At 36.8% G+C, this 27,437-nt stretch overlaps 1 protein-coding gene across 1 annotated transcript in view; it reads left to right on the forward strand.

The window, feature by feature from the left end:
• Nucleotides 1–25,435, forward strand: part of LOC107730344 (atrial natriuretic peptide receptor 2-like) — a 50,979-nt gene extending 25,544 nt beyond the window's left edge. The window contains exons 8-22 of the mRNA XM_016541157.1: nucleotides 5,269–5,389; nucleotides 6,991–7,065; nucleotides 8,571–8,648; nucleotides 10,255–10,359; nucleotides 11,054–11,125; nucleotides 12,351–12,510; nucleotides 12,624–12,779; nucleotides 12,860–13,028; nucleotides 15,197–15,343; nucleotides 15,956–16,079; nucleotides 19,984–20,052; nucleotides 20,257–20,431; nucleotides 21,436–21,534; nucleotides 23,407–23,498; nucleotides 24,934–25,435. Coding sequence (XP_016396643.1) covers nucleotides 5,269–5,389; nucleotides 6,991–7,065; nucleotides 8,571–8,648; nucleotides 10,255–10,359; nucleotides 11,054–11,125; nucleotides 12,351–12,510; nucleotides 12,624–12,779; nucleotides 12,860–13,028; nucleotides 15,197–15,343; nucleotides 15,956–16,079; nucleotides 19,984–20,052; nucleotides 20,257–20,431; nucleotides 21,436–21,534; nucleotides 23,407–23,498; nucleotides 24,934–24,996 — 1,705 coding nt within the window. The 3' untranslated portion in view covers nucleotides 24,997–25,435. The remainder of the gene's footprint in view (nucleotides 1–5,268; nucleotides 5,390–6,990; nucleotides 7,066–8,570; nucleotides 8,649–10,254; nucleotides 10,360–11,053; nucleotides 11,126–12,350; nucleotides 12,511–12,623; nucleotides 12,780–12,859; nucleotides 13,029–15,196; nucleotides 15,344–15,955; nucleotides 16,080–19,983; nucleotides 20,053–20,256; nucleotides 20,432–21,435; nucleotides 21,535–23,406; nucleotides 23,499–24,933) is intronic.
• Nucleotides 25,436–27,437: the final 2,002 nt, after the last annotated feature.

The following is a 27,437-nucleotide window of genomic DNA, read 5'->3' on the forward strand; positions in this document are numbered from 1 at the left end:
CGGCCAGGAGTGCCGTTCCCAGTTCCAGGGGATCCATTTCCCCAGTTCCGGCCAGAAGTGCCATTCCTGAGTATAGCCCATGGAGGGCTCCTGTTCCTGAGTTAAGCCCAGGGAGGGCTCCAAATCCTCAGTTAAGCCCAGGGAGGGCTCCAGATCCTCAGTTAAGCCCAGGGAGGGCTCCAGATCCCCAGTTAAGCCCAGGGAGGGCTCCAGTCCCCGGTTATGGCCCACGGAGGGCCTCGGAGCCCGAAATCATCCCCAAGTATTTTTTTGGGGGGGACAGTAGGGCTCCAGCCGTAGAGGCCGGGGCGGGGGCTGGGGCCGCGGCCTCGGAGGCTGCTTTGCCATGGCCTCCTGAGTCACCTGATCTGCCATGGCGCTCCGAACTGCCAGATCAGCCATGGCGCCCCGAACTGCCAGATCCACCATGGATCCCGGAACGGGCGCCGCCCTGGAGGCCTTCCGTCTGGTAACCCTACTCCTAGAGGCCTCCAGAGTGCCCTCCCCATTGGATGTTGTACGGCACGGGGAGTTATGTCAGAGACTCTGGTCCGTGTTTTGTGTGTGTTTTGCTCCTCATGTGCCTTCCTTGGTATTTGGTCCTTCCTGTTCCTGTCCTCATTGTGTGTATTCGTCTCCAGTTGTGTTTTGATTAATTAGTTAATTTGCTCCCAGGTGTGTTCCATTGGTGTCTGTGTATTTAAAGTGCTCTCAGTTCCTAGTTCTCTGTCTGCTGTTAAGTGTCATTTTGGTTTACCTGATGTCTCCTGTCCTGTGATCCCCAGCGTGCCTTCATTAAAACCTTTTTGATTTACTTTATTCCTCGTCTCCTCGCTCGTTCCTGCACTCCCAGTGTGTGTGACACTTAGTGACTTTCAGTTCCAGTTTTCTGACTTTGCCATCTGAGTCAGAGATAGCTTTGGTGACCAGAGCCATTGACCATTCATTCTTTTTCACCTGATCATCTTTCAAAATGACCAGGTCTCCTTCTTTGATATTGGGTTTGTTGTCTTGCCATTTCTTACGAGGCTGGAGGGATGCAAGGTATTCTCGTCTCCACCTTTCCCAAAATATGCTGGCAAGATTCTGCACTCTTTTCCACTGTTTCCAATATAGGTCAGTGCCCTCAAAGGGTCCTGGGGTACACACCTTTTGGCAGAGGATCATTGATGGAGTCAAGTCAAGTCAAGTCACCTTTATTTATATAGCGCTTTTAACAGTACAGATTGTGCCAAAGCAGCTTTACAGTATCAAATAGGAAAATAGTTTGTCAATGCAAAATGACAATAGCAAACACTCAATAAAAACCTTGGGAGAAACCAGGCTCAGTCGGGGGGCCAGTTCTCCAGCCAGACGAATCAGCAGGTTGATCCATGCTGTAGCAAAGTTAGATTGTGCAGAGGGCTCATCTGGTTCCATGATCTGACCCAGATCACCCACTCCATCGGTATTTTATCCCTCTCCCATCTGGCCGTAGGTATAGACTACCTATGTGTAGGAGGACTAACTTTAGTAAGAGTTTTGTTCCTACAGCAATACGTGCTTTAAACACATAGGAAATTAGCCATCGTCTTGCACTCTTGTAATTTTTTATTTTTTTCGTGAATGTATTGTGACAAGTTTGTGCATAATGGGTACTTGTCCTTGTGTTGTATACGCACCTTCTGTGAAAATTAATTTCCTCTCTGAGGACAAATAAAATTATCTATCTATCTATCTATCTATCTTGTCCCGATGGCCGTCTAGGAGACAAGGTCTTCACTGGGGATCTGTCTCTGGGGCTCATCTAGTTGTCCTGGTCTCCGATGAAATTCAGGGCAGTAGAGGTCGTCTCTAGGTGTTGATCCACCATCTGGGCTGGATACAGACTGGATCCGGGTGACTGCAGTGACCATCTGGGCTGGATAGGACTGGATCTGGTGGCTTCAGTGACCTCGAGAATAAGAAAGAAACAGACTAATATTAGCATAGATGCCATTCTTCTTATGATGTAAGAAGTGGAGTGAGGAGAAGGGAATGGATACTAGAGGTCTTGCATTGATAACGGCACACACTTTAGCCATTTGAGTTGAGAACATTTCGTGATTCAGATGCGAGGAGCTGATCTGAGGAAGCATGGAGTCCAAAATTCATCTTGAAAGTCCAATCATACTCGCCCATGCTCCTCCTATGTGAGACGATATATTAAAGATTATTATCTCATCTATCTATGAGATGAGCAATAGGTTTGAGTTGTGGTTGGTGTTTTGCTGCGTCAGGAGTGGGTATCTCTGACCTGTCCTCAGGCATTTAGTGGCACTCAATGAGCGTGGGGAGTGGGACTGAAAGACTGCCATCTAGAGGGTGTGCGATGAAGTCCATAGCTCGCCTCCTAGACATTTCTGCGACTCCGACGCACATGCGAAAAACTCAGATCTATCAAGTGAACGATTACTTTGATTGTTAAGAATAGCACAGACGTTCAGTGATTTGTCTGGCTCTCCTTTGGGGTGAACTCTGATGAGGCAGATTTTTGAACAGGCCCATAAACTATTAATATCTCCACAGACCTCTGTGCATTTAGAGATATTTGAACAGGACCATAAAGTATTAGTATCTCCACAGACTTCTGTGCATTTAGAGATAATAGAAGGGTTTGCACTTTCTTTCTCACCGCCATGCTCTGTGTTGGGTGTTTTTAGTGTCCATGGAGGTGGTCCAGGATGAAGGGCTGTGACACGTTTGTTGCTGCCACACTCTGTGCACTGTATGCTAACATCACAGTCTTTGGCCACATGTTCATTGGAAGAACAACATCTAAATCAGATAATATGCTCCTTCAAAACTTTTTCCGTTCCTCAATACTCTTAGCTCTGAAGGCTCTGGAATGTTTGAAGGGATGTTTTTTTTTTTTTTTTTGAATGAGGCATTGTCTATTGATATCAGGCTTACTGTTTGGTGAATCGGTAATTGGTAGAGCTTTTTTGTGAGTAGAGATTACGTTTTTCAGTGGTCCACCTCTTTTCACTGAGATTTTAGGCTTTACAGGAGCAGTTGTAGGTAAGTGGAATGTGAAACTTGGGTCATTGCGCATGTAGACCTACATACATTTTTTGTGAAAAATGTGAATGGAGGAAATGGTACCTGGAACTGAAGCTTGTATTGGAACCCTTGGGACATCCGCTTCTCTTGGAGGTTAGGAGGTCTTGGAAGTTTGTTGACAATAGGTGCCACACCCTGCGCTGTGTCCTGGAAAGAGAGCCCAGGTAAGTAACCTCCAAGCTTTGCTGACACCACCTCGTTGAGCATGGCTAGTGGCAGCCGTGGTGGACAGTGCAGGTAGGATCATGAACTGTTCGTGATCATGGGAGTCAGGCTCTGCTTTAATGGGAGGGAGACGGTGAAAACTTGATTCAGAAAAACTGTCCACATAGTCCTTTGTACGCTTTTCAGTAATCTCACGTGGAAACGCTGTGACGTCAATCGCCATATACATTTCTCCTGACTCGATCTCTGCTCTAGCCACTTTCAGAATCTCAGCCTTGGTAGAAAAACGTAATATTCATAAAAGCTACACACACTCTAACCACTCAAATATGAAGCACTTTATTGTATGGTTATTGTATAGTTTATTGTATGGTTTATTCAGGATATTTCTATTGCTGTGCTGTAAAACCAACTATTTCTTGCCACTCATCCAAACAGTTTCCAATCTATGACGTTCCCTGAATTGACGCTTCATTGAATTTCAGCATTTTAGAACAAGGATTTTCCTTTTGGCAAACAGCTGAGCATCAATCTTTGAACCTGGCTCTTTAATATAAAGATCCTACCGAGGTTTTTTCCACCTCTTTGCCTCCAAAATCTGGTCTACAAAAACAAATATAGGTGCTTGTTTTGGGGCTTACCAGGGTGGCTCTTAAATCGAGTAAAGCCCTGTTGAAATGCAGACGCTGCAGTACTTACACTCTGCCATCTGGAAGTGTTTTACACCTTTCAGATTGTAGTGGAATGTGTGGGGGTTGCTTTATTTTCTTGTACTTTGTTTTGAGTGCTCTGAAACTTAATTACGATTCTCTTCATTGATATCCTACTATCGCAACTCTCAGACCACATCCGTGAAACATTCAGAGATTGATTTGTAATTAAAAAAGCAATCTTTGCTGTGAATAGAAGCTGTTGAGAAATAACAGGTCCTCAGAGAGCTCCTCCAGATGTGTTGATTCACTTGGAAGTTCCCCCATGTATTTATCCACATGGCTGGCTGGACTGCTTGGTTTACTTGCGTTTAAAAATAATATGCTGAAAAGGGCACGCCATAAGTGACCCTAAGATTGGCTCACATTGTATCGCCCCATCAAACTTCAACTCAGTCTGCTGCAAAAATTGTTTCCACCTTAGTTTTATCTTACATGAACTTTTAGTGTAAAAGGGTTATTTAAACTAATTGTGTGAAATGAAATGGTATTTCGAAAACATTTTCATGGTGCTTGCAAAGGCACATATCACTCTTACTATACTTTTTCAAAACCCCTAACTCAAAGCATTAAAATTCTGCCTGTCACTCATCCTGCACTGTTTATGATATACAAATGAGATCCAAAATCTCAAATCCAGCAGCTTATAATGACACACACACACACACACACACACACACACACACACACACACACACAGGTTTGTTGGGGACAAAAGTGGGGACATCCCATAGGCGTAATGGTTTTTCTACTGTACAGACCGTATATTCTATTGGCCTACACCAACCCTACCCCTAAACCTACCCCTCACAGGAAACTTTGTGCTATTTCAGATTTTCAATACACTCCATTCTGTTTTATTCTGATTTATATGTGTTTTGAAAAGTGGGGACATGGGGTAATGTCCTGAAAAGTCACCTTCTCCTTGTAATACCTATGTCATACCCTTGTCATTATACAAATTTATGTCCTCATTTGTCACAAAAACTCGCACACACACACACACACACACACGCACACACAAATCCCATAGATATTAAGGGAAGGATTCGAACCACATCTTGAGACCATAATATCATACAGACCTAAGAGTGGAATCTTTTAGCATGAGACACAACCATTAAGCATAAACAACCATCAAGAACACTCTAGCAGCCACCTAGCAATGCCTTAGCAACCACTCTGAACACTTTGGTGACCACATAACACAGTGGAAAATGTAAAAATCTAGTTCAGCATCTAATGTTGCTGAAACATGTTTTTCTATTTGCACTGGTCGTTCATTGCTTTAAACCGATCTGCTCTTTTCTAGGAAACTGAAGTTGGAGAAGGAGTTAGCTGGGATGCTTTGGAGGATACGGTGGGAGGAACTGCAGTTTGAAAGTCCCAACAAATATCACAAACGCGCAGGCAGCCGTCTCACTCTTTCCCAGGTACAAGTGCTCTCTGGTATTCTCGTATTTTGGATAAAGTGTTGCCAGTTTGGATATGTTTTCCAGTTGGCCACCTCTAAACCAGATATAAAATTCATTTTAAATGTACAAGGATTAAATGTAAAATATTCAAAGGACGAAATGTCTTTGAGTTTCTGTTTTTGTATAAACAACGTCGAATAAAAGAGGTTTCCTCCTGTTTCAGCCCATGTCCATATGGTTTTAATTTATCTCATAAAAATGCCTTTTTGGACTTGGCTGTAATTCCTGGCACTGTTTTGCCATGTCCATTTAAAACGGCATTCATTGGGAATTGCAATGAAGGCTTAGTCAGTTAGTTAGTCGCAAAAGGTAGCCTGATTTAGTTCATCTGAATTCTCTTTCTCTTTAAAATAAAGAATAAACTAATTCATAACAAGCTCACAGGTTTTGCTCCTATTTACATTCGAAAGCCAAAACAAAATGGGTTGAATACCCTTTAATTTTTCACTGAATTTATATAAGATAAATGGTATAAACTAGACAGAAATGAACAGAAATTATCAAAATCTTTATAATGTATATTTTTTTATACACATTCTTGACACATTACACATTCTTCAGGTTTACAGTAGCAGACCCATATTAAACAATTGTTCAAATAAGCTCCAGTTGGACTGCCTGTTCTCCTATTTAAAACACATGTATCATGATCTGCTGTGGATTATTAGCAGACTTATTGTTTTCCTAGTAAACACACACACATGCACACACGAACACATTTACATGTTCTTTTGGCCTCATACTTGGAACATGCGTTTTGAAGGCCAATGCATTTTCCAGGCCACCGTATACAGTATTACACATTTTGGAATCCATTCCAGTTTGTTCCACATCGTTAGACTGAATGTATGATTCATTCTACTCCCTTGATGTTACTTAAATGAGGCTTTTAATGTCTTTCTTCTCATCCTTCAATAATTTCTAACTCTTAAATGTTTCTTTTTTTTACTCTGTATATTAATAAGTGCCACTTTGACTCAGTTAAGCTAATGTCAGTTTTCAGAGTCTTTGGAAAAAACATTTAGTGTGAAGCATTAAAATGCACCTTCAGATATCTTTCTTGTATCTTGTAGTCAACTAAAAGTATATTAGACTTCAGAAGTACCACTTTGAAAATCCTGGATTTTTAAAATTAAACCTGGAAGTAAAATGTACATTTAAATTAAGCTTTGTTCTAAAATGACGGAAAATTATTATTAAAATTATTTTCAATAAAATTATTAGTAAAGTTATTAAAAATTATTAACTCTTTTTAGATAGTCATAGATAGCCATGGATAGATAATCAAATTGGTGACAAACGGTGACACTGACCATGTGAGCAGTATACAAAAGGAGGTAATTTGTTAAATTTAACAATTAAATTTGAACAAAATGAAGCTTTTCACACATTTTTCAAATGCTATGCTGATAATATAATTTGCAATACACAATATTGTATCAAGTCTAAATAACTTTTGGACCCCACTATATAAATGTTTTCTTTTCTGATGTGCATAATGAAACTACTTTGTCTTAAATGCTTCCTAGTATTGCATTCTCTCTGTATTTCCTTTGCAGAGAGGTTCCAGCTATGGCTCCTTGATAACAGCTCATGGAAAATATCAGCTATTTGCAAAAACAGGCTATTTTAAGGTGCGGTTCTTCTGCAGAGTTCTTCTGACATCCTCCCTCTGCTGCACATCCACACACATGTGTATTCACTGGAGAAATGGAGAGTGGGTGCACTACCAACTCAATGTGTTGCTTTGAGATCACAGTTTAATGCAGCTTTGCAGCTCCTAAAGTCAATCCACAGTGCTAGGTGTGCTATGCCACGGTAATTGGATCACAAATGTTAAAATGGCAATAACGTAAGCTGGAGGAAAAAGATTTTACAGCGTGCAGGTGTATTAATTATAGATTTTTTTGTAATTAAGCTTCATGACACCTTTGTTATTCCAATAATATAATTTATTATATATTATATTATAGCATATTATAAACTCAAATATATAATAATATAATTATTTAGTATAAGTAAGGGATAATGTACATCCAGCCCTGAAGGGTTTGTTCCGTGAGAACAACCGGCTGAATGTACATTTTCACACCTATTACACAGCTACATAAGTAAATAATTATACACAAAATATTGATTTGAAATATTTTATTAGCTCTTTAAATGCAAAGCTTATGCAAAGAAAAACAGTTCTGGCAACAAGACGAACACTTCAACAATATTACCACAGACCTACTATTAATACTGAAGTCCTTTGGTTTAATTTTACAATAAATACAGTCAATAAATGATGTGCAAGATGATAGCAGTTACATTTGAATGAAATGAGAGAGTGTAATTATTTATGTGGTGAAAAGCTGTGTAATATGTGGTATGACTGTACCTTATTGTACCAATTATTATGCACCTTCCTGTACCTATTATCCTTTGCTTAGTACCGGTATATACTGTAACAAATATATATTTCTCATTGTTAGTTAATGTTAATACATTAAACAATGTTAAATAATATTACTTAAGTAAGTCACAATGCACAATCAGCCTGTCATTATTGCCAAGTAAAACTTGAGAAAAGGTGGAATATTTATGTATATTGACTAAACAAAAAAGTCACTCTCACCTCTTTGTCCCACAGTGTAAGCTAAAAAGGACACTGAGGCATCCGATGTCCACTGAGCCAGCTGAATATTTCTGCTGTCACTGTGGCCACTGACAATGACAAAGCAAATGATCAAATTCATTGATTTGCATGCCATTATTTCAGTATCAGTATAGACTGTCAAAGAGATAATTTTTACTTTGTTCACATACACAGCGGCAAATTTGTATTGCTCCAAGGTTATTTTATAGCTCAGGAGCCTTAAAGGAGTTCTCCGTTTCATTCAAGTAACTTTGCTTCAAATGTTGTCTCTAAAATGCAAAAATAAATCAATTACATAACTACTTAAATGACTTAAAACTTCATTTTGTCTCATGAGCTATGAAAGAGCACCTCTCTGAGCAATAATGTTTTTGAGATGTTAATTTATCCAGCTATAAGGCTATAAGAAGATAAAAATGATATAAATTTTCCATCATGGCAGTCTGTCGTTACCTTTCAGATCTGATTATCTTTAACACTTGTTTCCTTTCACAACAGGGCAACCTGGTGGCTATCAAACATGTGAACAAGAAGAGGATCGAGCTGACCAGACAAGTGCTGTTTGAACTAAAGCATGTAAGAGAATATCTTAAATCATGAGATAGGTTCTGCGTACGTCTTTTTGTTCAATTTGTGTTTGTATACAAATGTGTCTGTGTTTGGGAAGGTATGAATATTATGTACGTGTTTAGACCATTGTTTATGACCCCACTTGACAGCCTTGGATTTTGAGTTTTTACAAGGTGTTTTGGAAAGGATATACTGACTTCAGACATGGAACATTGTCATGAAATGGATGTTGAAGAAACAAAGTGAAAGACCTTTTTTTTTTCTTTTTTTAAAAAAAATCTGAATAATGGAATAATGTGCAGTAACTAGGGATTGGTCATAGTCTTCAACTAGTCCAACAGCCACTTAGTCTATAATTGTGATATTTATTTGTATGCCCCTCCCCCACCCACCAATTTTTTTATGGCTTTAGCAATTAGTTATTCTGTTTTTTAAATGTATGTTCTTTTTTAATTCATCCTCTTTAAAGCATCACTGCTACACTCATTCACACGGATATCTTTGGCCTCAACTTCCACCACAAGTGTTTTTAAAATGCCATATCAAGTTAAACAACATACAGAACATAACATAATAATGTATAACTATTAAAAGAATTATAAATAATATGTAATTGTCCAATTTAAAGCTATTTTCTGATAAACAACACAGCCCCCACAAAACATCACGAACCAAATCATTGTTGAAATTGGCTACAGTTCTTTTGTCACATTGGATATGGAAGGTCAAAACGAAGTCGAGTACATTGCATTGTGGGGTACAGTGTTCTCAATACTCTGTAACAGGGCTCTGTTATATACTTTTTGGACATCTAGGGTATTCTGTGCATGTAGAAAATTCACACTCTATGTACAGTTTGTACAAAGCCGAAATAGTAGGAATGATATTGTAGTATGCTATTCTGTTCATAGGCCAAATCTGTTCTCTCTGTCTATCTGAGACCACCGTGATTGAGTCTGAGCCTAAAAAAACCCCAAAACATGCAGTGAGTCCATGCTTCCCATAACAGGCTTATTTGAAGCCTACGTTTATTATGACGAGGGAATTCTTATTCTGAGGGAAAGCTGATAAGACCAGCTTCGTGGCCAGCTTTGATGGGAAATGCGAGGGGCTGCATGGCTTGGTGCTGGTAAAACAGCAGTTGTCCCTGAAGAGTCATCCCTGCAGACCGTGGCCCTGGCAGCCTGATTAGCTGTTGGGACAAAGTGAAATAAAGGGCCAGACAAAGACAAATGGGGGTGGGGGGTAAAAATGGGGCAGTGGAAATTTCCTTCTTCGCTCTCACTGACATTTGCCCTCAGTGTTATGGAGGTCAGAGGTTGTGGGAAGTAAAGTTTACATGACCTTATACAGATTTTGCCACTCACTGTAGCTCCATAATGTAAATGTTTTGCCACGCTGTTGTAGACATGGTCTGAAGAAAAAAAAAAAATTAAATAAAAACCTTGGGGAAACTAGAAAAAACATTTTTAATGATTTTTAAATGTATTATTTTATTTTATTGTTAGCTTTATTTTATTGGTCACTGAGATTTTCAGAATAAGTGAAAGTCATACTAACTGTCAGCATTTTACAGATTATAATTCAAAACTCATTTTGTTGTTACTAATAGATGAGAGATGTGCAGTTCAACCATTTGACAAGGTTTATTGGCGCTTGTATCGATCCACCAAACATCTGCATTGTGACAGAGTATTGCCCCAGGGGAAGTCTCCAGGTAAACACTCTCAAGTTTATGCTTAAAATGACTTTTTTTGTTAACCATTAACATCATTAACCAATAAAATGATTGTTAATAATTTATTCGTATTATTTTTTGATTGCAGTCAGTGTGAATTGTTTAAAAAACATTTGTATTGCTAATATTACAATGCATTTTGTTTTTCCCATCTCTGGGAAGTAGTTGGCAACTGTACATTTGTCTCTATTATGATGTTATTGCAGTTCCTTCATTTCCATATTAATGACCTTGTTTATGGTAATGATCATACTACATTTGTTTTAAAGTCTTGTTTGGCAGTTTTATACAGAATTCCATCACAATTTATTTGTTTTATATATGTATAATAGGTAACACTTTAGAATGGGGAACACTTATTCCCTATTAACTACGACTTTTCCCTCAATAAATTCCTAATTTGCTGCTTATTAATAGTTAGTAAGATAGTTGTTAAGTTTAGGTATTGGGTAGGATTAGAGATGTAGAATAAGGTCATGTAGAATAAGGCATTAATATGTGCTTAATTTGTACTAATAAATGGCTAATATTCTAGTAATATGCATGCTAATAAGCAACTAGTTAAGAGACCCTAAAATAAAGTGTTACCGTATAATATAATATGCTTGTATGAAAAGAACTTCTGTGTATTTAGATGTTTTGCAGTGTTGAATTCCAGTTTGTTCTTTCACAGGACATCCTTGAAAATGAGAGCATCAACCTGGACTGGATGTTTCGATACTCACTGATCAATGACATTGTGAAGGTTTGTGAGACAACTGAAAATCTGGTAACACTTTAGAATAATGGTCCGTTGTTAACAAGTAACTATGCAGGAAGTAATAGGTAGTACTACATTAACACATAACTTAATACTATTAACTAATAGAGAAGCAAGATTAACTAAGCAGTAAGTAGTAGCAAATTTAGGACAAAGGTAGTTCCTTATTAGATATTTGATAATTATTAAATAAAAATATCCTCATTGAGAACTACTTGCAAACTATGACCAGTTAATAAAGAATAACCAATTAATTACTAATCACGTATTACTTACTGCTTAGTTAATCTTGCTTCTCTTTTAGTTAATAGTATTAAGTTAAGTGTTAATGTAGTTCTACCTATTACGTCCTGCATAGTTACTTGTTAACAACGGACCATTATTCTAAAGTGTTACCGAAAATCTTTATAAATGTGCATACAGAACAAACATACATGAGCCCTATTCATTCACACACATTTTTAATATATTGTTTAGTTTGCTTTAGTTAAGTGATGATGTCTTTTCAGTTCTGGAATTAAAAACAACTCTTCCCATATTGTAATGGCTTTTGAAATCCAGTAAATATGGTTTGCCTTTTAAAATGTCTAATGTATTGTTGAAAAAGCCAGATGGGAAACAGAATCATAAAGCAGTGTTGGTAGATTTTTTGCTTTTCTCAGAGGAGTCCCATTAGTAAAAGAAAATGGCCTGGCGTCAAAGATAGCATGACATTGTTTTTGGAAAAGATGTATGAAAATAATTTCTCTCTAAATTCTCCCTCCATTAAAGTAAACCAATCTTCTGTTCAGTGTCAAAGGTAGAGAGCCCAGGCACATAAAAGCATTTGGTGTTTGCTGGAAAATTAAATGCACTTGTCACTTAAATGCACAAAACATTGCTTTTGCTTTTAAGATGGAAAAAATGTTTTAAAAGCATTGTTTGATTTAAAAATAGCACTTGTCTGAATTTAGTAGGCCAAGGCCACCTGAATTTATGGCTGACAGATATAATTGCCTTAAGTTGTTGCTCCTGAGTATTAAATATATACAATATTTTTATATATGTATTAAATTAAATACAGTTGCTGTTTAATGGGAAAGACAATAACCTTTAATCTTTATTTCTGTTTTATGTCTTCCAAAAGTAATTATAATGTGTATTCTGCTCCATTCTGCCCCATAAACTGTGCGTAAAGACATAATGTTTTGTTTAATGCTTGTGCTGCCAGGGAATGAATTATCTGCACAACAGTTACATTGGCTCCCATGGCAATCTGAAATCATCGAATTGTGTGGTGGATAGCCGCTTCGTTTTGAAAATCACAGATTATGGTCTGGCAAGCTTCCGTTCGTCTTGTGAAAATGAAGACTCACATGCACTGTACGCAAGTAAGAATCTGTGAAGGTTTTCTGTTTTGATGCATGAAACATCAGTTGACTTTTGCTGATTAAATCCCTAATGTGACCATATTTAGTGACTGCTTACCTAATGGATTTTTCAGAAAAGCTATGGACGGCCCCAGAGTTGCTGATATATGATAGGCATCCACCCCAAGGAACCCAGAAAGGAGATGTGTACAGTTTTGGGATCATACTACAGGAGATAGCACTAAGGAACGGCCCATTTTATGTTGAAGGCATGGATCTCAGTCCCAAAGGTAACAGCCCCAAAGATCAAATACATTTAAACTGAGTTGTTGAACACCACTGACAAGTGTTTGGTTTGGTTTGGTTACAGAGATAATCCAGAAGGTGCGGAATGGCCAGAAGCCGTACTTCAGGCCTACCACAGATAACAGCCGGCACTGTGAGGAGCTGACCATCTTAATGGAAGGCTGTTGGGCTGAAGACCCTGCAGAACGGCCTGACTTCAGCCACATCAAGATCTTTATTGCAAAATTGAACAAGTAAGCGCTGCACACTTACTGTAGATCTGTTATATTTACAAGAAGTAGCAGCAACATTGTATCTTTGAACAGAATGTAGCATCTGTCCTAGAGCTGACAGCTCATTGATAAACAGCCTTTATTGATGTGAGTGAAAGCTTTATGGTTAATTCCCCAAAGGGGCACTTGACAGACATTGACAAAGTATCACTAAAATGCCTGGAATGTAAAAGAGGACCTTAAAGCCCAGTCTTCATTATATAAATGCATCTTGTTGACACATTTAGACATGTTGGTGATTGGTCAATGTTTAAAAAAAATCAGATATCTAAGTATAAACCACGGCAGCATTTCCCAGAAGCGGCTTGAGCTATAAGCAGATCACAGAACTGATTGTACAGGCCAACTTAAAATTGCAGGCTGTTTCACAAAAGCATAGTACCTTAAGCAGTACCTGAGAATCGTTGTAGATCAAGTGCTCTGGAGTAATTGTAAATTACTAAAGTGCATTGTAAGGAGACAGACTTGTGCAGTCACCTGCAGGAGAACTGCTATAAATTACATCTAATCTCAATGCCGTTCCAGTGCTGTCATGGTGGCATTTCACAGAGCAAGTGCACAACAAAATCGGTGTCCATTGCATCAAATGGAAGTGGGAACAAGGGGATAGAAGAAAACACAGGAAAACCAGGTCAAAAGAAACTAAAAGTCCATAAAACAGAACATAACTGTCACCGATGCTTACACTTTATGCACTGTAGCTAAAATATGTATGTAATATTAGGAGACTTGTATAAATATTCTTTTACCTTTATTTAAATCAATAGCCTGGGCAGATTTTTCTTTAAGCAGGTGATGCAGTAATATTAGTAGCAGCATCTTTCAGCATACTAAAGGTACTGAGAGGTCAACATAAATTAAATAAAGGTAATATTAAAAGCTCATCCTTGTACTCATCTGGGTTACTGGTATTGCCAGTGGAGAAAATAGTTATTTTAATTCAAATGGGTAATAACAATTTGGTTTGGTAAATATTTTAGTTTGGTAAGAAATGTTCAAAGCCATGCTTCAGGGGGTAGTAATATCATTTATCCATATGGATATGAGATTGCAAAAAGTTTTTATATTCAACTAGTTTGAAATAGTTTACTGTGTTTCTAAAATATATGCACGCAGAGTGAAGTTTTAAAATGGTGTAAAACGTTTTATTAGTATTGTGATTGTATGTTATAGTTAAATATTTTAAAGTGCCCCTATTATGCCTTTTCGAATATTACCTTTCATGCAGTGTGTCATGTAGCTGTATGTGAACATAAACTATCTGCAAAGTTGTGAAGCCGACAGTGCACGATAAATAAAGTTATTGTCTATCAAAAAAAAAAGAGTCGGCTCGCAATCGCCTAAATGAGTCGTCAGGAATTCGAATCTTATTCTGTTACGGCTCTACGTCATGAAGTAACACATCTGCATAATGTCTGCCTATGTTCTACGTCACCAACTTGCCCGCCCACAAACAGTAAAATTTCCGTGTGGTTAACATCATGTCGAGAAGATGCTTCGCACGAGTCGTTTACAAATCATTTAGAAATGAGGTAAAATTAAATCTATTTTTTGAGAAAACTAACATGTTTTTTGACCTTGCATGCATGTAAACCTGTTTTAGGAGACTCGTAAAACAATATTAGCAACCTTAAAAAATGGCATGATAAGGGCACTTTAAGCTCACAGAAACCCATTTTCATTTGCCAAAAGTTAAACTTAAAAAATTCAAGCATTGAGAAGTGTGGCTCATTAAATGAATGTAGCCCTGCAGGTCTGTATGTAGGAGTGAGCTCTGACCCCTAAATAGAACAATATGATTCAGCAAACCACACACCAGCAGCACGATTCAACCAGAATCGACCACACTTCATCATAAGTGCTGCATTTCACCGCCTCATCAGATGCAACAATGCTATATTCCTTATGAAGTACACTGCATTATAGCTCTTAACTGCAGAACTGAGTACATATTCCTGTTTCCTACTTTCAGTGCCATTTTCATACTTTTTTATAATATGCTGCAATCTGATTTCACATAATTGTAATCTTCTACTGTAATCTGTCTGCTGTAATTATAATCATATATATCTGTGTAATTACACATCATGTAAGAAGCAGGTGTCTAATGTATTTTTTTTTCTCAACAGAGAAGGCAGCACCAGTATTCTCAATAACTTGCTGTCCAGAATGGAACAATATGCCAATAACCTGGAGAACCTAGTAGAGGAGCGAACACAGGCCTACCTCGAGGAGAAACGGAAAGCTGAAAATCTTCTTTACCAAATCCTTCCACAGTAAGAAATGTGTTGTGTAATATTTCCAATGCAGTTTCCAAACTTTTAATTGGAGATTGAGGAAGGGATAGCTATTATTTCAAGAGTTCTCTTATTACTAGATAACTTGCATGTGACGTAACTTCTACCGTATTTTTTTTTTATCTCATCTAAAAATGGCTTATTATTTTTTTAGAATAGTCTGTTTTTCACATAATTATGTAAGTGGTGAGAACTTTTAAGATTGGCTTAAGATGAAGCAGACAAGCTGACTAATTATAGAGTACTAAACCCTCTAAGGATATAGCTAGGAATTAACTAAGCTCATTCATTCTTTAATTAAAGCTCATTCTTAAATTATCATAATTGATCTCAAAAGTGATCTTGGGTCTTATTAAGGAAAAGCTGCTGTACTAAGCTCCCATATTTCGAAATGCTGTAAATTCATTTTCAATTTGTTTATACCTTTCTTTAGTGTTTAGATAAGGATTTATTAAATGAAATTATTTTCTGTGTTCAACTATGAATTGTTAAAATAACTGATAGTTTGCTGCTACATGTCTGCTATTGTGTTTGGACTTGTGTATGGAAAATAATTTAATGGTTCACATCATAACCTAATTCTTCTCACAGTTCAGTGGCGGAGCAGCTCAAGCGTGGGGAGACTGTACAGGCAGAAGCCTTTGATAGTGTCACCATCTATTTCAGTGACATAGTGGGCTTCACATCAATGTCTGCTGAGAGTACACCATTACAGGTCAGCACATTCATTTTGAATCATCTTAAAACTTTCAGATTATTTCTAGGTTTAAATTAGATTTTGAATCCTTGATTTTCAATGTATCTTCAATGGGAAACTAATAAAAATCAATATATTATATTATATTATACGCTGTAAAATATTATTGTGATTTTAATGCTATGGTAAAAACCTGTTAATTGGTTACAGTGAGTTTCCGTACTCTATATGGTGAATAACTGATCCAACCTTACATTTATTGTAGTTTTACAGTAAAATACTGTTAAATGTATGGTTTTTAGAAGTGAAAAAGAACAATTTATTGTATAATTTACAGTGAAAAACCACAAATAGACATTCCCAGAAATACTGAAATAATTGTCTCTTAGTTATTTCTATGCCGTTTTTTTTTTTACCATACATTTCACAAACATTCACATTTTTTTACAGTGCATTATTATATTATATTATATTATATTTATTACCACATTTTCCAGAAAATAAGAAACACAGGGTCAAAATTGCATGTGCAAAAATATAACAAATAAATAAATAAATAGTCACAATAAAAAGTAATGTAACAATAAAATTTCACCTTTTATTATTACATTCAGAAATAATGTAAAATACCAATAAATAAATTGAAACATTTACAAACATCATAAACATTTTTAGTATTTTATTTCCCTTCACTCAAACAAGAATGAAAAATACAGTAGAAAGCAAATATATTATATTGCCATTCATTATAAACATGTATTATAACAGCAAGCCAAAACAAATTTATTTAAAGTGAAACTGAAACTACTGGAGTATGGGAAATGTGCTGTGCAAATAAACTCTGTGCTTTGTAAGTCGCAGCTAGTTTCAGATGATTAAAAAAATAACATTTGCAAAATAACAATTCCGGAAATTATGCTATAGTATTTTATAATAATGTAAAATATATTAACATATTTCAATATGAAAACAAAAAGGCAAAAATATGTTTACATATGCTTACAATGACTGAAAGAATCTGCTAGTGAAATTATTATATTATAAAATATAATATTATAAAAAATTATATTTTATATATATATATATATATATATATATATATATATGTTAGATTGTGGAAGATAGACTACCATGATCTGGCATATTTCACTGAATGTTTACTCAGCAAAAACAATTAAATGAATGATTAATGCACATATTTCATATTTTGTCTGCTCTGTTTATCTGTGGTTGAAGTGAACAACTATATTTAGTAAGGGACTATCCTACACTATTTTATGATTATGCAAGCACTGCACATCATTTCTATTGCAAGAAACATATCTAAACTTCACAATGTCAGTGTCACGATTCACTGGGGAAGGAATGAGAAGACGTAGGAGAATTCTTCGATTTAGATTTTATTCCAACAAACAAAGGTTTACCAACACAGGAACTCAGGAATGACATATATAACAGCTGCCACAGACTCAGGGAAACACAGGGTTTAAATGCTAAGGGCAAATGAGATAATTAATCAGACACAGCTGGATACAAATGAATACAATGAGGACAGAAACAGGAAACATGACCAAAAAAGGAAAACAGGAACTAAGACAGGGGTAAAACAAGGAAACACAAGTCCACAACACTGACAGTCAGAGATATAGACTGCAGTTTTCTTTTTTGGTCTGAGCCACAGAAAAGGCATTCCTTTCCTCTCATTCCCATTGTAGCAAATTAGCTCAAAAGGGAAATATTTATAATGAATTATAACTGGTTATAATTAATAATAAATATTTCGATTAGATCTTAGAATTAACTGTAGCAGAATCAAGATTACAATTATTTGATCTGTTCGTCCACCGAGCAGACAATATAATCATTTATCAATTCAAGGAAATTTATGATTATGCAAGCACTGCACATCATTTCTATTGCAAGAAACATATCTAAACTTCACAATGTCAGTGTCACGATTCACTGGGGAAGGAATGAGAAGACACAGGAGAATTCTTCGATTTAGATTTTATTCCAACAAACAAAGGTTTACCAACACAGGAACTCAGGAATGACATATATAACAGCCGACACAGACTCAGGGAAACACAGGGTTTAAATGCTAGGGGCAAATGAGATAATTAATCAGACACAGCTGGATACAAATGAATACAATGAGGACAGAAACAGGAAACATGACTAAAAAAGGAAAACAGGAACTAAGACAGGGGTAAAACAAGGAAACACAAGTCCACAACACTGACATTACTCCCCCCTCCCGGAAGACGCGTCCCGCGCCGTAACAATTCCACCGGGGAGGGGTGGGTGGGCGCCCTGGAGGCTAGTACAGGACGGAGACATGGGAGGCCTCCAGGGCGGATCAGGGAGCTCCATCTCCTTGATAGTGGGGGGAACCATTGGCAATTTAGCACCCATATAAATGTAGAATCTGGGGCCAGGACTGTAATTTATATGCAAATGTCAAAAGGCTAAGAGGGGTCTCTAAAGACATAAAACCCCAATGATCATCCATGATTTTAAGCAGACGCTACACCATGTATTTTGACATGATGATCACTTTCTGAAGTTTTGCCCCAAGATGGTCATACAGTTCTCACTTGATGCTCATGTAATAATAAATTCTGTGCCAGACATCCATAATGTTGTGTAAAGAAGAGTTTTCAATTTAATTTGCAAATGTAAAGACAAGTCACCCTTCATCTCCCATGTAATAAATCTTGAAATATACTTTGATACTATTTTGCCTAAAACATGGTTTCTGGAATCAGTGTGAGAGGTTAGATTCAGGCCTAAAACTTTACAGTTGAAAAAGTTGTGTGCTTCTTTAAATTATGAGACATCTGAGGCCATTGTTGCAGATTTTTGTATACTTCTCATCTGAACTCATAGACCAACTGAGTTTGGAAAGTTACTCAGAAATTAGACCAAATGCAGACAACTAAACTGAGCCACATCATGGTGTTTGGATCACAATGCAGTTCAACAGCTGTTCAAATATATACATATAAAAATGTTTCAGTGGTTAAGCTTATAGCATGACAACTTCATAAGGAAGTTGGCCTCCATGGTTAATTTTGTCATATTTTCTGCTGTATGTATGCAAATATGTTTCTCTGTAAGGCCTCTTTCTGGGCATAAATCCAGGGATTGGATGGGGGGAGAAGGTATTTTAATTTGAGGGAACCATTGGGAGTTCAAGCAGAAACACATCACAGCAGTCATATCTCGCTTAACCTCTATGAGACATGGCAGAGCTGCAGACACAATAGACTTTATTATACATTCTGTTTGAACTGATTTTTTCTTCTTCTGGGGCACAGATGTAGAACTATTTCTGTCAGGTTCTCATCACACCTAAAAAGCTGCAAAGAAAAAAAAATCTCTAGAATCAGAGGAAGTCTCATCTGAATATAGTCAAACTAATGAATTTCGGAGAGAATGAACTGAACAGAGCAACAGAGCAAATTTGTCAAGTGTATTTCCTCAAATTACTCTGAATTTAAAGGAGCATGCACTCTGTGAGAGAAGTGCTCTGTGAAATAGATGCCTTGCCAAGCATCCAAAAAGGGCAAATCAAGGGAGCCTATTTAGAAAGAGTATCTGTAACCATAACAGGCCAATTGTTTGTTTGTTTTTAAGAACAATCTTTAAAATTTTGACTATGTGAACAAAGCATGGCAAGACTTCATCTGCAAAGAAGAACAGTAGGCGAAAACTGAAAGTAAATGATAGGGACTGACGAACAATAAGAATGATTGTGTCCGAACAACACAGAACTACTGCAGCAAAAGTGACAGCAAACCTCAAATACAAAAATGTGAACAAGATGGCGTTATAATCATAAATCCTGGACAGTGTAAGCTACAAAATGAACTTTAAGATCACCTTCCTTAACTTAACAGTGTCCTGTTACTCTGTTCAGGTGGTGACACTGCTGAATGATCTCTACACATGCTTTGATGCCATCATTGATAATTTTGATGTATATAAGGTAAGTGTCTTTTAATAGGCAGTGCAATCTTTGTATCTTTTCATAAGTAATTGTATTACAATTAGTTATTATACAGTATCTATAGATTTCATAGAATGTGATTTTGAAATCAGCATATTAGTGTTTCTGAAATTATTTAAACTTTAATCAGATTATTTGATGGCTTAAAATTGAAACAAATTCTTTACTTTTTCCTGATGGCAGGTGGAGACAATCGGTGATGCATACATGGTGGTCTCAGGTCTGCCTGTGAGGAATGGGAAGCTACACGCACGTGAGATAGCCAGCATGTCACTGGCTTTACTGGAACAGGTTAAAACCTTCAAAATCAGACACAGACCCAACGATCAGCTACGATTGCGAATAGGAATCCACACAGGTATCGTTACTGTTTCACAGATTCCATTATTAATATTCATTCATTTTAGGCATTTTAGGCCTTTGAAGTGTTTATTAGTGTTGAGAAAACCATGGCAAGTTAAGGCCAAGCAATGATTGTGGATAATAAAGGCAAATGTTTAGAGGTTGCTGTCAACTTTGTCTCAGATTTTTCTCCTAAAAATATAAAATCAAATATAAAATATATAAAACATGAAACCTTAAAATTGAAAAGCCTAAAAATGTAGACAGTTGTTGACATTTATCAAGGGTATAAATCCCTAAAATGAAGCTGATAGCTCCTATATTTGGTCTTTTTTATGAGAATTGCTGGCATTCATATTGAATTTAATTGTAGACATTATTATCTTGGCAAATCTAAACACGGTTTAAGAACCTCTAAAACTCACGTGAGATTATCAGGTTTTAAAGTCCCCATGAAATCAAAATTAAAGTTTTTTGGGTGTTAGTATCACTGTTACTGTTTCCATTGGAGTATCTGTTTGCATCTCTTATATATAGTAGAAGTGCAGCTGAGATGTAAGGTGCTTATCAAGTCAAGTCACCTTTATTTCTATAGCGCTTTATACAATACTGGTTGTGTCAAAGCAGCTTTACCGTGTCAAACAGGAAATTAGTTTGTCAATAATGCAATTAGACAATAACAAAGTGTCATTTTTGCAGCTAAAGTCCGTTCATTGATGATTCAGTGATGTCATCATCCAGTTCAGCTCTCTTCCAATAGTGTCAGTGCAATCAGTCAAGCATCCCCAACTAAGCAAGCCAAAGGCGACAGTGGCAAGGAACCAAAACTCCATCGGTGACAGAAATGGAGAATGTCATATTCAGTACATGTGATCTGATTGCAGCCTGTTGCTTTTGTTCAGTTGATTTTTTTCAACCTGTCAGGAGGTATTAGGACAGTGTATAAGCAGTTACAGGATTCCAATAGTGACTTAATCTCCCTCTCTGCTGCATGTGTGTGTGTGTGTGTGTGTTGAGCAGGCCCTGTCTGTGCTGGTGTAGTGGGTCTTAAGATGCCCCGGTACTGTTTATTCGGAGATACTGTCAACACGGCATCCCGCATGGAGTCTACAGGGGAAGGTTGGTGACAGAAATATGTTTTTGATCTTTGTTCAGAATGCAGAATTTTTTCCACACCATGACAATGCAGCATGATACTAAGTTAACTACATCTTGGTTTTGTGATTTTGATACTATTGGTTACATTTTTATTTTTTTTTTTACTTAAAATACTTTTGTTCAGCAAGGATGCATTAAATTGATCAAAAGTGACAGTAAAGAAATTTATTATGTTACAAAAAATTCTAATAAATGCAGTTGAACCTTCTATTCATCAAAGAATCCTGAAAAAAATAATCACACCTGGCAACACACCTGCAGCACACCTGATTTCAACATTGATTATAATAAGAAAAGTTTCTTGAGCACCAAATCAGCATATTCTAAAGGATTATGTGACACTGAAGACTGGAGTAATGCTAAAAATTCAGCTTTGCCATCACATGAATAATTACATTTTAAAATATGTACCTTAGAAGGTAGCTGCTTATGTGGACAGCAGACAGCGAGGCAGCTCACTAGGGTTTGAAACAAAGCTGCTCAGTAGCATTGTATACTTTTAACAGTGGCGGGCCGTGCATTTTACACCCACGCCTTCAGTGGCGTCCTACATGAATTAATCCATCTCTTCATACCATCATAATGATGCCTAACATGCATTTCACCAGTTCACAAGTAACAGCTGTTGTTCATGAGACTTACCACAAGTATCGACTCACAGTCCACTTCCTGAGGTGGGCTTTATTAATAATTAATAATTAGTGACAAGGACCCAGTATCCAATATCCGGTTAGATTTATAGCATGTAATAATATGTTTGCAGTTTGTTACAGCTTAATGCACACTTAGGAGCCCACACCACATGGAGCCTCTCAGATTAAAGGTGCAGTAGGAGATCTTGGAAAATGCTAACTTTAGCCTGATAGCATGAAAGCCAACGTTCCACCCTCCCTGCAATCGCCGTCCAAAGCCACGCCCCTGAACGCATATACGCTCACAGAAGTACCAGAATACCAGAGACAACATTACTACAATAGGCTACATCAGCAGTTCTCAATTCCAGTCCTCGCACTGGATGTGAAGACGTGTGTGTGTGAGTGTGATGTGTGTGAAGACGCTGCGCAGCGCAAATCCGTGAATGAATGTATAAATACAGATAAATACATTTAGACCACTTAACTTAATGATTGCTATCGGGATGTGAAGAGACTTTCAACCAGCATAACAAAAAAATTTTCTGAAGACAATCACCTATTGCACCTTTAAGTGCAGTATGTTGTTCCTCCTATAGCCAGGACAGATTGCTCATTGACCCATATGTGTAGTGTGTCTGTTGTTGTTCTTATATGTGGTGAATCATATTTTATGAAGGTGTCATCTCACTCACAGCTGTGCACTTATACTGATTGGCTGTGACTCTTAAAGGGATAGTTCACTCAGAAATGAAATTCTTTTGCTCACCCTCATTTCATTTCAAACCCATACGACTTTGTACTAGTGAATAGGGAGATTTTCCTGTACAGCGACAGCATACAGTGACCAAGACATAAGGGTATCATACTGTAATCCATACAGTCTTCTGAAATCATGCAATAGTTTGTGTGGTGAAATTGAAGATATTATTAATTGAAAATCTTCCCACATATCTCCTCAAATCTCATTATGCTTGCACATATTCAAACTTGGCACGTTGAGATATGTTATGCTAGGTTTGACATCTATGGCACTAAAATACTTTTAGTTTAAATATGTGCAAATGTGAATGATATTTTTTTTAAATATTGATTAACAGAAGAAAAACAGAAGAAGAAAAAAACCTTGAGGTCGAGTAAATGATGAGTTTTCATCTTAAGGTTGACTATTAATTATTAATGATTATCATTTCCTCCACAGCTCTGAGGATACATATGTCTTCAGCCACCAAAGAGGTACTGGATGAGTTTGGCTATTTCGAACTCCAGCTGCGAGGAGACGTGGAGATGAAGGTATGAAGTTTCACTTGCGCTTGCTTTCTGAAATGATAAACCATGTATAAATGTGAGAGAAATATTTTTTCATAAATTATTTTAAATATATATTTGTTTGTGATTGGTAATAAGGAATAAATGGTTCTCACTTTAAATTAGGTCACGGAAAATGGGAAAATGTCATTAATTAAGTGCTTTAAACCAACCTTCATTGATCATTAATTGCATTCATATTCACCATCCCTTAAAATGATTACACATACATTAAGGACACACACACACACACACACATATTGGCATATGAGGTTTACAGGGACTCTTCATAGGTGTAATGGTTTTTATACTGTACAAACTGTGTATTCTATCCCCTAAACCTACCCCTTACAGAAAACTCTCTCTCTCTCTCTCTCTCTCTCTCTCTCTAGTTTTCCGTGATGGGTAGGTTTAGGGTTACAGGACAGAATATACAGTTATTATACAGTTATACAGTTATACTGTATGTAAAAGCAAAGGTTGGTTTAAAGCACTTAATGAATTTTCCCATATTCCGTGACCTAATCTAAAGTGAGAACTATCTATGATTAATAAGTTGTTAACAAAGCATCATCTAACTCTTTACACATGAGCTAATTAAACAATAAGAATTTGGTTCATTTCAGTGATGATGAATGAAGAACTCACTGTTTGTATAGCATCTATAAACTATGAATTAACTATAAACGAATAGTTTGCAAATGAATTGTAAGTACTTTATTAGTGAATACTTATTATAAAGTGTTGTCTAATTTTCTTTAAAGGAATTCTTTCTTCTAATCTCCTTTACCGAATTCCTAAATAATCAGAATGGTAATTTTTGTTTACCAACATAACATAACACACACACACACACACACACACACACACAACACACACACACACACACACACAGATTTAGAGCATTTGAGCATTTTATAGCACAATCTTTAATGATTTTAAAACTCAAATAGAATTATGATTACTATTAAACACTATCCAATGACTGCAGTATTTTAATTTCAATTCCTTAGAAGATTTTTAATCAATTCTATTTGAATCCTTGACGATTTGCTCCATACTATGCTTTCAATAGAAATTCTGTACAAAATCCTTTAGGTATTAGGCAATATTTTTTCCACCAAAACGATAGATAATCTGTTCCCATCACTTTCAGATTTTCAGATATCTGCTTCATGCAATGCTACATAAATCCTGTGAAATCTGAACATGATTTATTGATGTTGGCCTTTCATGCCAATCTGAGACTTAAAATGCCTGGATCACCATAGAGGTCCAATTTCCACCACCTGTCTTTGCAGAATTCTTTAGTCTTTTTTAATTAAGAAAGAGCATATTGCTTTATTGATTAGTTCCTCCAGCGAGCTGTTTGAGTGCTCATTGATGCATGCTATTGATTGGTGTTGTTCCTCTCTTTTAGGGTAAAGGCAAAATGAGAACGTATTGGCTTCTGGGAGAGAAGACAGATGTCTATGTTATCTGAGAGCACTGCTGATGACAGGAAGTCACCAGGATCAGAGCCACTGTTTCATATATTTGTTCTGTGTCTGAAAGGGTTTCTCGCTCTTGCATGGAACAGCACATTATAATACCTTTTGAGGGAGGTTAATTCAGGTATATTTCATACCTGCTTTAAAACTGCAAAAATTGTATAATTGTGTTTTTTTTTTTACAGTTAAGATTTCTTGTGCTGACCGTTAAGTATGTCTTTCTGGGTGAAAGTCTTATTTTTTGTGATTTCTATATTTAGATTTTTGGAAACTGGTGATGTGTATTTGACATTTTCTTAACACATTCAAGTGCATTGAATGGTGGTTGTCAAGACTGAGGACAGAGTGAAGTTTTATCATAATGTAATATTTGTATATATGTATATCCAAGACATTGTAAGATATTTTGTTCAATAAACTGAATTAAAAGCAGGTGTGTTGTCATTATTAGCAAAACTCTTGTAAATATAGTCTCAACAGTAAGGAATTGTGAATATTAATGAATCCTTCCAGAAGGGCTCTTTCCCACTCAATACACCTTCCCAAAGGGCTTTGCAAGCTTATTGGCACAAGAGACAAAGAGAAAATCGCGCACTTGAATATCTCACTCTTTCTCAGAGCTACATTAACTGCAACACTTAAGCTAAATACTCCACTAAATACTCCTTCTTATTGATCACAACCTAAAAATAAAACCTATTGAAAAGTACTCAAAACCATTTAACCCTTTCAGACCGGATTTTTTTCCCCACAGTACTATTTATTTTTATTTTTTTATCAACTTTATATTTGCTCTTCTCCAATATAGAAATGAGTCTAAAAAACAAGATTTGTGTCAACTCTTTTCATTATTAGATTTTTTTTTCATGTCCACTACAATGGACTCCAGGACTGAAACAACATAAAAATCCCCATATTTTGACCATACTTATGAAGTATAGTTTGTGTATAGAGTTGAACTATATGTTGAAGATTTTGAAAATAACTATACTGTAAGAATGGACAATGCAATACGAATGTATAAACAAAGTAAGATGATTTGAAGTCTCAAAAATAACTTGTTTGATCCTTTTTGTTGGTTGCAGTGGGTGAATCTGAGTATATGTGTAAATGTCTTTTGTGTATGTGAATGTCTTTGTGTCTGGTTGTTTTGATGAATATATGATTGTGTGCATTACAGCATCAAGGCATCGATGTGTTTGGAGGGTGTGAGAGTGTGTGTTGTTGTGTATTCATTGATCTCACATCCACTATGGCTGTTTCTCTGATATGGCTGATATGGTCACTATCTGCAGGACAGTGGCCCTCCAGGAGCAGGATTGCCCCCCCCGTATATGTGTGTGTGTGTGTGTGTGTATAGAGAGAGAGAGAATGAGAGAGAGAGAGATTATTTAGCTTAATCTAATTTCTGTAAGAAATATACATAGCATATTTTTATAGTAAGCGCTACCAACGGATGGTTTGGTTCCTACCAATGTAGGACTGTAACCATCAGTTTAAAAAATATAATAATAGAACATTTTCAGTATTTCCATGTCATAAAGCATTTAGTGTTACTCTCTTTGAAACCATACACTGTCTGCTCGTTAAAGAACATACAGCTCTGATCATTACTGCTCACTCAACAGTTTCGTGGTAAATAGGGGTGACGTCGTAGTCTGATCATTAAGAATCCATTTGGCATCTGTGCCTTTAGTGCACTGCATCTGTGTGTGTGTGTGTGTGTGTGAACTCATGTTCACAGCTGCTTCTCGTCCCCATGATTTTTAATTACCGCTCCCACCAGCAGCTCTGTCACAGTCAGTGCTGTTGCCAAGTGGTCATTCTGCAAAGCTTTGCGCACCGATATATACTCAGTAACAAACATGCTTTACCAGGGCTTTATGAAATATAGTCACAGCTTTCAGTTTATATATGTTTCATTACAAAAAAAGCAATTATTAATAAATAGAAGTCAAAATCACCTTCTGTTGGTTTCAAATTATGACTTTGGGAAGTCTGTGTAATTAATTAGGAAGACAGTATAAAAACATTGATACTGTTCAGGAGCTGAATTTTGGCTAGACACACACACACACACACAAACGCAAATGCGCGCGCGCACACACACACACACACACACAGTCTGGTCAGCTATCCTTGTGGGGACATCCCATAGGCGTAATGGTTTTTCAACTGTACAGACCGTATATTCTATTGCCCTACACCAACCCTACACCTAAACCTACCCCTCACAGGAAACTTTCTGCATTTTTAGATTTTCAAAAAACTTCATTCTGTATGATTTATAAGCTTTTGTACCCGTGGGGACCACAATTTAGGTCCCCACCGTGACACGAGTCCCCATGAGTCTGTGTGTAGTCAGGTTTAAGTCCCCACCAGGATATATAAACCAGTACACACACACACACACACAAACACAAACACACACACA

This window comes from Sinocyclocheilus rhinocerous, unplaced genomic scaffold, assembly GCF_001515625.1.
Source record: "Sinocyclocheilus rhinocerous isolate Xijiao unplaced genomic scaffold, SAMN03320098_v1.1 scaffold127, whole genome shotgun sequence".
NCBI lineage: Eukaryota > Metazoa > Chordata > Actinopteri > Cypriniformes > Cyprinidae > Sinocyclocheilus > Sinocyclocheilus rhinocerous.